General features: G+C 43.5%; 1 protein-coding gene across 1 annotated transcript; it reads left to right on the top strand.

Moving 5' to 3' along the window:
- Positions 1–3,555: 3,555 nt before the first annotated feature.
- CYCS (cytochrome c, somatic) lies at positions 3,556–6,708 on the top strand. Its single transcript, XM_086398430.1, has 3 exons — positions 3,556–3,670; positions 5,391–5,567; positions 5,679–6,708. Exons 2-3 carry the CDS (start codon positions 5,399–5,401, stop codon positions 5,825–5,827), a joined length of 318 nt encoding a protein of 105 aa, XP_086254556.1. The 5' UTR covers positions 3,556–3,670; positions 5,391–5,398; the 3' UTR covers positions 5,828–6,708.
- The last annotated feature ends 6,085 nt before the right edge of the window (positions 6,709–12,793 follow it).

Genomic DNA, 12,793 nt, shown 5'->3' with positions numbered 1-12,793 from the left:
CTAATAATTCCAACACCTGTGGCCCTTTGTGGCTGTAATTTTGCTCTTTGTTGGTTTTCATTATTATCTCATGCACAGCATTTCTTAAATATGGAACCTGGGTTGATTGAGATATTTCTCTGGAGATCTGAGTTTGTTTTTACCAGACACCAGAACACATCACCTATCTACAACTACTTTGTTCATTTTTCTGCTAGAGGTTCCTTAGACCATGCAGGTAATAAAATAAATCAAACCTTAAACCTCCATGTGGGCAGACCTGTGGTTATGAATTATCAGAGGATACTTTTTCCTCCCATCCAGTACCCAAGACCAAGCCAGATAAGACTAAGTTCTTCCCTTTGCTAATGAGCAGACTATTTTATCCTTTAGATTGAAGTACTTCAGCATTATGCAGGGGTCTCAGCCAACTGAGACCCCTCCCTACTCCACTACTCATCTTTTGTATAAGCTTTACTTCCATTCTGCAGTTGTTTAGTGGCTATGTCATGTCCAAATCTTTTACAACCCAGACTGTAGCCTGCCAGGGTCCTCTGTCCATGGGATTTCCCAGGCAAGAATACTGGAGTGGGTTGCCATTTCCTTCTTCAGAGGATCTTCCCAACCCAGGAAACCCACAACTTCTCCATTGAAGGAGCCACCAGATGCTGAGCCAGCAGAGATGCTCTTAAAGCCTAAGGCTCTTTCACTTCAGCAACCTTCCACAAGGTGTCTCTAGAGTCAACTTCTCCAATGCATGAAAGTGAAAAGTGAAAGTGAAATCGCTCAGTCATGTCCGACTCCTAGCGATCCCATGGACTGCAGCCGACCAGGCTCCTCCGTCCATGGGATTTTCCAGGCAAGAGTACTGGAGTGGGGTGCCATTGAGGGGGTGGTATTTTACTAGATTTTTTTCTTATCATGAACATTTAAAAAAATATATCACCCATTGTGCTGCTGGAAGGAGAATTCTAAGGCATTTGTTTTATAATAGTTATACCCCTTGGGAGAAGGCAATGGCAACCCACTCCAGTGTTCTTGCCTGGAGAACCCCAGGGACGGAGGAGCCTGGTGGGCTGCCATCTCTGGGGTCGCACAGAGTCGGACACGACTGAAGTGACTTAGCAGCAGCAGCAGCAGTTACACCCCTTACCAGCCACTACAATAGGAAAAGATAGATATACATATATGGAACTGGGCAACTTGTAGAATAGTACTGTTCTCAACTAATTCTCTCTGGTATCTTGAATACATGATAAGCACTATGAATCTCTTTAGAATCTGAATACATGGATATTAAGCACAAATGTTATAGTATCTACTACAGGAACGTGCCAAGTGTTCATTTTTGCTCGTTTGCTTTCTCATTTTCCTACTACTTTCAATGACAAGAGTCTTTATCCCCAATTTCCTTAGGTAAAGGTGTTAAGGACTTCTGATTTTCTATTCTGCCCCTCATGGAAATAAATTTGAAATGTCAATCAATTCACTAGGCCACTTGATGTATTGCTAATTCTGCACGGCCTGCAGTAGCAGCACATTGTTGCTACTCCCCATCAGTCAACTGAACAAAAACTAGTAACTTCTGATACCACAAACACATAAGATTTGAATTAGGGCAAATACCTATTTAAGGCCCAAGTATTCCTTGAAGAGATATGGGTGGCAACATTAGGACTTGGCCTCAAACATGGACTGAATTTGCAAGGTGTTAACTGAGCTCGGTTTTTCAAAAACTTGGGTAGCTAGTCAAATGAGCCTACTTCAGTATTACAGTTAAAACACTATCTTGGTCCACTCCAAAAGCCACAAAAGGTCTTGAATATTCAAGTGTTGTGATTTCTTCTCTGTTTTACACACACTTCTGTGGCGGCAGTGTGTGAGATTAAAGACAGGAAAATGGGAAATCAGGACACAGAAAACAATAATCTATTCATATAAGGAGATAGATGATCTGGAGAAGAAATTACAGGACCAGTGGTTTAAGAGGGGTCTGAGGTAATAATCTAGGTTAACTTACTACTATCTATTGCTTGGGGCTTCCCAGATAGCTTAGTGGTAGAGAATCTGCCTGCCAAGAAGGAGGGGTTCAATGAATGGGTAGGGAAGATACCCTGGAGAAGGAAATGGCAACCCACTCCAGTATTCTTGCCTGAGAAATCCCATGGACAGAGATGCCTGGCAGGCTACAGTCCATGTGGTCCCAAAAGAGCCCCACGTACCTGAGCAACTAAACAACAATCTATCGCTTAACTGGAGGGAGGAGGAAGGGTGCTAGAACATTAGCTCCGCCAGAGAAAAAGTCCTCACTGATTTACTCCACCGTCCTAGACAGTGCCTGGCAAATAGTATGTATTCAATAAATACTTGACTAAATGAATACAGCACCGTCTGACAGAATATGGGAAAGGAGGAAAAATTCAAACTCGGGGGCTGAATTTGAAGGACAGGAGTCGAGAAATTTCCCGGTGACAAAACTGGGCATATCTTGAATGAGAGCTTGTGGTGGAGGAAAAGTATGATTATTGGAAGCTGTAGTGATCAAACCTGTTTTTTGTTTGTTTGTTTGGTTGGTTGGTTGGTTTTGGCCTTGCCGTGCAGGCATGTAGGATTTTAGTCCTCCCAATAGGGATCCAACCGCATTCCCGGCGTTGGAAGCGTGGAGTCTTAACTTCTGGACCGCCAGAAGTCCCTTGCATTTCTAACGACTCCAACCACATCAGCTTGCTTGAACATGAGCTTCACCTAGGTTAGATGGAATGCAAATCCTCTATAGAGTTCCAAAGATTCGCTAGGCATGTAAAAATGTTTCTTTCTGGATTCTGGTTGCACACATCCCTTGCTCTTTTTGCACACAAACGCGAGAAGCACATGTAGAAAAGCACGTGGTAAAAAAGAAGCCAGCAGGCGAGGGGCCAGAACTATAATCCAGTCTCTGCCTCAACTGCAGCAGCTGCCCTAGTCTTCAGGGCTCCATCAAGGGACGATTTGGAAGATAACTTAAAATTACAGCGGGCAGGCGAAACAAGAACAAGGTCAGGAGCTCGTGTCCAACTCTTCCTGGTTGCGGGCTATTTCTGTTGGGTGCAGCTCGCGCCAGCGGCGGAAATACGACCGAGTCTGGATAAAAGTCTCCAGCTGAAGGGATGACAGCCAAGAGACCTCTGGTATGTCCAAGTCGATCGTTTCCCTCCGAGCAGACAAAACCTACTGCTCAAAGAGCATTACGTCAACCAGCACGAGACTGGTTACCTTACAAGAAGATAACACTATCGACCCACCACTCGGCTCCGCTCCACCCTCCCGGACGGCACACGCACGCACACCAAGGCCAGGCCTTCTGACAGCCCCTTCCGGCACAACCCCGGTGTCGTACCTCTAATGGCCTGTCGTAATTGCCAGGAAGGAAAGGCCGGAAAGGAAGGGCACTCAACGCGGTAGCCCCCAAGCATGCTAGTCGGCATGCGCGCGCCCAGAGTCTGCACTCAGCCCTGGAGACCCGAGCCAATGAGGCGCGGTTTCGTCACTGCGTATCCGGTCGCCGGGACGCCCGTCAGGGGACCGGAGGGCGGAGCCAGTTTGGTTGCACCAACACCGGTACTTAGGCACGTACCGGCGTGTCCTTGGGCTTAGAAAGCGGGACATTCGGCTTGTGAGCGGGAGCTTCTCGGTCGCGCACAGAGAAAGAACGGTGAGCGCCAGGCGCGGAGGCCGCAGCAGGCGGGAAACTGAGCCACGAATGCGTGCGCCTGCATAGGGGCCGCGCGGGTGGACTGAGGCCCGCGCGCGGGGGCGAGGGAGCTGGCAGGGAGTGGCGCCCAGCTAGACTGCTCCGGGCCAGAACCGGGTGGGCTACGGCTTGAGACCCCAACTAGGTAGTAGGGTCTGTCAAGGTTCTGAAAACTCGGAGGCGGCTTTGTCGCGATTCTTACGCAGACGCCGGTTCTCCGTTATAGGGACTGCTGATCTGGGGCAGTGGTAGACAAGACTTCCTCCGAGGTGAGGGCGGGAGTGCGGGGATGAAGCGCAGCGCTTCACGTCCTCCTTCCAAAGGAGCAGAAACGATTGCTCCTCCAATAAGTCATTTATTGGCCACCTGTCATTTTCCTCCTTAACCTGCTGAGAAACGTCCGAGGGGGTAGGTTTCATCACAGTCTCCTTGAAACAAGCCTGGATGGATGACCTCGTGGTCACTTCCGGGGATCCCAGAGCTGGATGATGGGGGTCCCTGGGTGACCGCGAAGCCGGCTGCTGACCTCCTACCCACAGCAAAGCAATTTAGAGTGACCTGAGCGGACTGAATCAAGAAAGATTTCCCTTTTTGTAAAAATGTATTTTGTCTTCTGTTTAGAGAGCAGTGGCTTTAAATTGTATGAACAAATAATGAGGCCTTAAAAGTTGGAATTTTGATGGCTTGGATTTAATATCGCAGTTCAACCTAATTGCATTTGTGACTTTGCGTGACCTTGGTGTCATCTTTTGACATGGCTTTGAACTAGATTCCCACTTTGCTTTCCTGACCTCTAACCTTTCATCACTTACGTCAACTGGGAAAAAAATGCACATGAGAATTGTGAGTTAAGTTTTCTTTGGGGCAAAACGATGAGTATGTCCTAGAAGATGAGAAAACTGCTCTGAAGAGGTGGGGGGGGGGGATGTCAGTATTGTATGATTTTCATGAATGGGAGTACTGTACAAGTCAAACCCACTTTTACCAGAGGTTTGCTGCTGGTCAGCAGGAACAGGTACCACCGTTAAAGATTTTAGTGCTTTTCTAGATAATAAGGAGATGGAAGAATTGGGCTCATAAAATCTTCACCTGGAAAGATCTAGCTGAAGGCCAGTTTTGCCAGTTTACTCAGAGCCCAGAGTGCCTCATTCCTGCTCCACCCTGAAATCCTTTCAGAATGTGTTGAAGTTCAGCGACTGCAGCCACTTGTGCCTTAATCCTTGTATAGGCTGATGGCAAGTGCCAAGTTTTAGTTGGCACTTATACACACAGAGGGGCTTTCCAAGTGGTTCAGTGGTAAAGAATCCAGCTGCCAGTGCAGGAGACGCCAGAGATGTGGGTTCAATCCCTGGGTCAGAAAGCTCCCCTGGAGGAGGAAAAGCCCACCCAATATTCTTGCCTGGAAAATCCCATGGCCAGAGGAACCTGGTGGGCTACAGTCCATGGGGTCATGAAGAATCAGACACACTTAGTGATTGAGCGTGCAGAGATATTCACAGAGGTGTGTTTTTCAAGGAAGTTCTTCCAGATAGTGTTTTTGGTATTAAAGAATCTGTTGCAAGTGAACTAAGTAAGACAAAATTCAACCTGTTATTCAAGTTTGGTGTCAGTGACTGGGGTTGATGATTGGAATCTACTGTATTTGGAGAAAATATTACTAATCTGAATCTTTCATTTTTAGATTTAAAAATGGGTGATGTTGAGAAGGGCAAGAAGATTTTTGTTCAAAAGTGTGCCCAGTGCCATACTGTGGAAAAGGGAGGCAAGCACAAGACTGGGCCAAACCTCCATGGTCTGTTTGGACGAAAGACAGGTCAGGCTCCTGGATTCTCTTACACAGATGCCAATAAGAACAAAGGTAAGAGCGGGAATTGTTAACTAACACAAGCACAAACTGTATGAATGTAACCTATGGTAAACACTGTTTCAGGAGTGTGACACGCTTAACAATATATCCTTCCTTGTTTAGGTATCACCTGGGGAGAGGAGACGCTGATGGAGTACTTGGAGAATCCCAAGAAGTACATCCCTGGAACAAAGATGATCTTTGCTGGCATTAAGAAGAAGGGAGAGAGGGAAGACTTGATAGCTTATCTCAAAAAAGCTACCAATGAGTAATAGTTGGCCACTGCCTTATTTATTATGAATCAGAAGTGTCTCATGACTTTTTATGTGTACCATATTTAAATTGACTCATATACTAGAATTCAGATCATGAACGGCTGATGGAATAATTCTTTTGGACAGTCCTGATTTAAATAAGATTGGTTTGTGGTTAAACGAATATGGTCAGCTTTTTTAATTTTGATAGTAATTCTGGTTCAACAAGTACTATCATTTTTCCCATTCTAAAGAGATGATTGAACTTGAATAAGGAATATTAAACTTTTTAGGGAGATGGTGCATTGCTTCTCAAAACCTGTAAGAGATTGGTTTTATATTTAGATTTCTATAACTGGTTATATTAATATATTTAAATACTGAAAAGGTGCCTTCACTGTCTCATAAACAGAGGAGGAGTCACATGTGTTTCAAGTTGTGTTCATTAGCCTGTTAAGGCAAGGATTGAAAATACACTGACAAAGTCCACTTTATCTTTTTGGTTTTATAAACTATGCCAATTTAATTAAAATTCTCTATCTAAAATTTAGCCTTTTAATGAAAGGCATTTTAGTGTGGTTTATGTATAGCATCAAATAAAGCGTATTTAGCACCTCACATTCTGTAGATGATCTTTAAGATCAGATGCTTTTTAAATTCCCTGTGACAAGATATGTTAACAAACTTTTCTTGTTAATTCTTCACAAAGTCAGACTAAGTTATAATTCAAGGTTGTCTTAAACAGGAATTCAGAAATGCAACTGTAGAACTACTTGTATATGGTGGTTGGTAATCATGCTTTTGCCAACTCAGCAGGATTAGAGGGGCTATATCATTAGCTCAAATTTGTAAACTGTCTGATATAAGGCTTCAGAATTAAAAAACAAAGTCACAGATCATGATTTTTCTAACTTGATTTAATGGCATACCAAATGGTTGAAAAATACAGTAGCCCAAACAGGCAGCATTATTGCTAGTCATAATAGTAGATCGTGTTTACTTGGTCTTTTAGGACAGCCTGCCCTAGAACAACACCTCAGTCAACCACTCAGTTTCTCTGGCCAGAATGAGCACTGCAACATTTATGCCAAATGTAGAAAGAAGACTTTCTGATCATAGTGTTATAGTATGTACAGCGTATGGTTATAGTTTATGTGCTAAATTATTCATACACAGTTTGTGTCATACATGTTTAGTGTAGTCCCTAGAAATTTTATGGAATGGTGAACTTGAACTAAGCCATAAAGAATACTGAGAGAAATTCTCAGTGTGGGAAATAAGTCTGTACCAGTGGTGAGAGCCATTTTCGTGACAGTAAGGGAACTGGGAGAAGGCCTTGTCAAAAGTGATGGGGATGTTTATTTAGGTCTGTAAGGCCTGATAGAGCACTGTGTAACTTGTGAATCTTATTTTCAGTCATTGGAGAAGTGTGAAAAAGCAAAGAAGATAGTCTGAAAACATGGGCAAAAACAATTTGGGGAAGCAGAAGCCTGCTATAATTCAGGTGGTATCCAGGTCAGTGTAGCAGTTAGCTTCTAAGAGAGTTCTGCACCAGTGTGGGAACACATGGAGACCAGGAAATTGACTGATTTCTGTGCTTCCTAAGTCAACTAAGGCCTGTGTTGGCAGAGAATTGTGTTCTAGGCCAGTTATATTCAATAAGGGCCTCTAGTAATTATAAGTTCCTATAGTTAATTCAGGGCTTCCCTGGTGGCTCAGACAGTAAAACATCTGCCTGCAACGCAGGAGACCCGGATTCAATCCCTGGGTCGTGAAGATCCCCTGGAGAAGGAAATGGTAGCCCATTGCTGTACTTTTGCTGAAGAACTCCATGACCAGAGGAGCCTGGCAGTCCATAGGGTCTCAAGAGTCAGACATGACTGAGCAACTAACACTTTTCAGTGCAGAAGTACACACTGATCTTTGGCTGCATTTCTTTTTGTTCCCCAGACCATTGACATGGTGTTCACATACTCAGAAGTATAATACAAGAAATTAGATTTCCACTTGTTTAGTAACACTTGGATTCCAGGTTGTCTTATTTGGAGATTGAGTTATTTGGAAACTGGTCATAACCCCAGGCTTTCTTGGTTCATTCAGAAAGCTAAACAGGTACGTTCTATTTCTCAAAGGGTAAACATGTCTAGGTTTTTAGAAACTTGACTAGTAATCTTGTTATGTACCATATCTTTCCACACATACATAATGATAAGGCCAGTGTGTGGTAAGTGATGCATCATTGACAGTTTTTCAAAACAGCAAGAGATTAACTTGCTCAAGCTTTGGTTAAGTTGGCTATTTTAGTCATATTAGAGGTCTCAGTATTGGAACTGGAAGAGATCTCAGTCTTTGATTCCAACTGAACAGATGAGAGGTGAGATTAACCTTAACTAGGCTCAGGGAACTATGGAAACTACTCACTTGGTTGAGCTGGGCCCCTAGCAGGACCTAGTAGTCCAACCTTGTAGGTCACTGAGAGGAAGGGAGCTGAGGCATATGGCAGATACCTGTGTTTGGAGAGGGGTAGGCTTGGCCCAGTTCTTTAACACCCCTACACTGAGCTGTGAAGGTTTTTGAGGTATGCTGTGGGCAGGGGCAAGTATCTGGACTGGGACACAGCCTATTCCATTTCCAGAGTGTTGCTTTCTTTCCACATGTTGAAAGTTGTCCTTCCTGGGAGCTTTGAGGGGTGCTGGGCCCAGAGTGGCCAAAATCACATGCTCTTGCCCCACTGATCTGATTACAGAGTCCTCCTAATTAGGGGAGGGGAGAACACCCTGCCTCCTTTTCCAGCCCCTCTGGATTTGCTACCATTTTTCTTGTACTCAACATCTGCCAGTAAATATTGTCTACACTGGAAAAAAAAACTAGATGAGTGACAGCTGAAACCACAACCAAGCTACTCTGACCATAGTTTGGTCTTAGTCTAACTCCATTTTACCAGAAATATAAATGAGCTGCTTCTAGTTTGCTTTTTCTTTATTCATTAGAGTTGTGCCTGTGTTCCACATTGATGCCATTAAATATGTGTATGTAGCTTGAACAGCATCCTCTGAATAACAGCCATTGGACTAGTTAATTTTATTTGTGTTGTAATGAAGAATGGTGGGTTTGGGGAATGGAAAAATTGTGTTCAGCAGAGTTGGGGTTAGTAAGCAGTCCCAAAGCTTTTTGTAAGTAAAACTATTGGCACATGGCCACTATATTCACTTGTCTCATCTAGGGCTGCTTTTGTGCCGCAACATCAGAGTTGAGTAGTTGCAAGAGAGACCGAATGGCCCACAAAGCCCAAAATACTGACTGGTGCTTCACAGGAAAGTTCTTGGCCTCTGGTTTAGAGCTTTGCACAACTGCATTCTTTTGCCATCTGGAGAATAGGAATAATCTCTACTTCATATGCCTTGCTATAAGCATTCACTGAGTGGCATCTGTGAAAACTCTAACTGGTAAGCATTGAAACACTATATCTTCATCAAATTCCCTCAAGTCACCTATTGGAAAATTACTGCTTCCAAGGTTAGTAATTACCTAATTGTCATTCCTAGCTTTCTGTTCTCAAGTGGTCCTGACAACTCTAGGAATTTGATAACCCTTGACTGCTCTTACTTTTTTTACCTCCCTCATTCAAATTTCACATATTCATTAAACAAATAGGCATCCTAAAACCTTTATGCTCATATAGCTGTAACCATCTGTTAATAACCCACGTCAGCATGACATTGCCCAAATGCTCGTCCAGCTATCACCAGATTGCTTTATAGTTAAGGTGTATTCATCCTCACTAACTCATTGGGAGAAGTCCCTATATTATAGCTAAGTAAATAGGTTGTTACTTCCAAAGGTCAGAGACCCAGGTACATTGCCTTGGTAGTATCACATGCACTGACCTTGCCTTCTCATGGTGCCTTCCAAAATACCATATAGTCATCTCTGTCAGCCTCTCTATGGAACTCCCACACTTCCTTTTGTTATTAAAGACAGCTTTCTCTGGCTCCGTGCTTCTGCAGTCCTCAACAAGTGGAGTCTGCTTGTTCTTCCACACTGTCCCAAGTTTCCACATGCATCTGAGTACTGGTTGAGATAATCACACACTTCTATGGATCAATACCCCTGTAAACTTATCTTTGATTCAACTAAACCATCAGAAACCCTATATCTGTTCTCTCTGCATCTTCCTTGTTAATTTAGAAGGTCCTCATGCTCCTCAGGCTTATCTCACCCAGCTCCCTGCTCTCACAGCAGATGACCTTGCCTCCTATTTCAAATAGGGATTTACTTGAATACAAGGAAGGTTTTGGTCATCCCCCATCCCTGTCTTCAACAATGTTGTTCTTAATTCAGCTATGATTTGGAATGTTCAATTACATCAAAACATAATTCCAGGTACTATAGATGCTCCAGCATGGTCGATCTACACCCATTCCCAGCCCCTTTGTCCTCTCCCATAGGAAGTGAAAGAAACACTGATTTTCATTGAGGTGCAGGAACTTTGCATTGGGAGCCACACTCCAACAGAAAAAATATTGCCCAAGTTCTGGAAATTATGGCTTTTCTTAGTTTATAAGTTTAATGAAATTGTGGCTATCCCTACCTGAATTGGACAGGGGTCATAAATCTGGACCAAGAGATAACAAGTCTTTCCAGTTTGGGGATGACAGGGGAAATTAATTTTCTTTGAAGTCACCTGCCTATGGTATAAGTTGGGGCATACCATTTTGTCAGACAAGAATTTCTTACTTTTATTGATGAATGGTGGAAGAAGACAGCCCAGAGTTCTGATTTCTCTGCTAATGCTTCCTAACAGAATCTTAGACACGTTAACTGTTCTGTGCCTTTAATATCCTCACTGGGAACTGACAATAATTTTAATCATTACGGTTGTTGTGAGGAATAAACAAGAGAACGTTGGTGTGTTGCCGTGCATTCAGTAAACCCTTAAAGTTAGCTAATTTTGAACTGGCTGGATAGGGCAACTTGTCAAATTAGCAGTTGGGCAGATTGCACAGAAGGGCTAGGACACATTGGGATGACTTTTTTAACTGAAGTGATTTAGTGGGAGAGAAGTACCGGGAATTAGTGATTTATATCTGTGATTCAGGTCCATAATTCTAATAACTCATTCATTAGGTGATGTATCATTCTCTATTAGTGACCAGGACCAAGAATCAATGAAGTACAACCCCAAAGTAAATGGAGAGCTATTTACTTTGGGAGCTATTTTGAGGGGGTGTGAGACATTTGGTCACAAGGTTAAATGGGCACCTAATTTTCATACATTCATTGTCTCAGTATGTCTAACTTTTACAGTAACCTAACAAAGACAGTTGTTAATACAAGGATTATGCCAACCCTCGCCAACTTCTCCTGAACCTTTGAGGGTAATCTCAACAAAAAAGGAGACAAATCAATATGGAAATAGTATGCATTAGAGGCCATTAGAGTAGGAAATGTGTAGGAGGCTGGCACCAGCCCACCACTGTTCCCTGTCCCAGAAAGATTTATCTGGAGATTTAATCCAGGTGACAGCAGGGTCCATCTGTAAGATTCTTGCCTCACAATGGTTGCCAACTTGTCTTGAGCAATATTCAGTAGGTACATGGCTAGAGAATGTCGGTTCTGGAAACCAGCACCTCATATAATTCTTTGATGGAGCATGTGTGATATCAGAAAACATGGACTTCCCTGGTGATCCAGTAGTTGAGAGTCCACCTGCCAATGCAGAGGACACAGGTTTGATCCCTGGTCCATGAGGATCCCACATGCCATGGGGCGGCTGGGCCCATGCATCACAACTGCTGAGCCTGTGCTCTGCAAATAGTGAGCCCACATAACATAACTGCTGAAGCCTGTGTACCCTAGAGCCCTGCTCTGCAACAAGAGAAACCACTGCACTAAGCCAGCAACTTGAGAGTAGCCCCCAGCGGCACAACTAAAGAAAAGTCCATGTGTGGCAAAAAAGACCCAATGTAGCCAAAAATAAATGAATAAAGTACATAAATATATATATATTTTAATATCACCATGCTAGTCAAACACTGTGCTATGTACACAGGTTAGCGACTGAGAAGGGATCTATGAGATAGATTTTTAACTTTCTAAATCAGACTAGGTTAAGAAACTAAATTTTTCAGGCCGGAAGCGGAAGTCAGGAGGCGGTCGGATTCTGGCCGAAGTGGCTCTGTTACCTGGGAGAGCTGAAGGAGTGTACACAGAGGTACTGTGCCAGCGCCCTGGACCGGAGATATACACAATCTAAACATTAAACAGAACAGTCGCTTCAAATCCCTGAGAATTTCAGAATGACTGACACTTCTGAAGCTGTTCCAAAATTTTTCTTTAAAAAAAAAAAAAAAACGGTGTGTATCCTACAGTGGTGGGGTGGCCAGTGAGTGGTCTCCTCCTCCGGCTAGTGCTGTTGCGGCGTCCCGTGGCCTCCCTGAGAGTCGGGCGGGAGGGGAAGAAAATTTAAAAAAAAAAAAAAAAAACTAGATTTTTCAGTATGCACATAATAATATTAAGGGAGGAAAAATAAAGAACCAATGCTTACAAATAACCTAAATTTACACCAAAAGGAACTAGAAAAAGGAGAACAAACAAGACCCAAAATTGGGCTTCTCTCATGGCTCATCAGGTAAAAAATCTGCCTGCAATGCAGGAGACACAGGTTCAATCCCTGGGTGGGGAAGATCCCCTGGAGAAGGAAATGGCAACCCACTGCAGTATTCTTGCCTGAAAAACCCCATGGACAGAAGAGCCTCGCGGGCTACAGTCTAAAGAGTTGCAAAGAGACATGACTAAGCACACACAAAGTTAATAGAAGGAAAGAATACTAAGATCAGAGCAGAAATAATGAAATAGAGACTAAAAGAAAGAAAAGAGGACTTCCCTGGTAGTACAGTGGATAAGAATCCACCTGCCAATGCAGGGGACACAGGTTTGATTACCTGGTCCTAGAAGATTCCACATGCGACGGAGCAACTAAGC

The sequence above is a fragment of the Bos grunniens genome, chromosome 4 (genome assembly GCF_055505025.1).
Source record: "Bos grunniens cultivar Pamir isolate PY7600 chromosome 4, Bosgru_T2T1.0, whole genome shotgun sequence".
NCBI lineage: Eukaryota > Metazoa > Chordata > Mammalia > Artiodactyla > Bovidae > Bos > Bos grunniens.
Note: the sequence above shows the minus strand (reverse complement) of the source record. Positions and strands in the feature narration are given on the sequence as shown.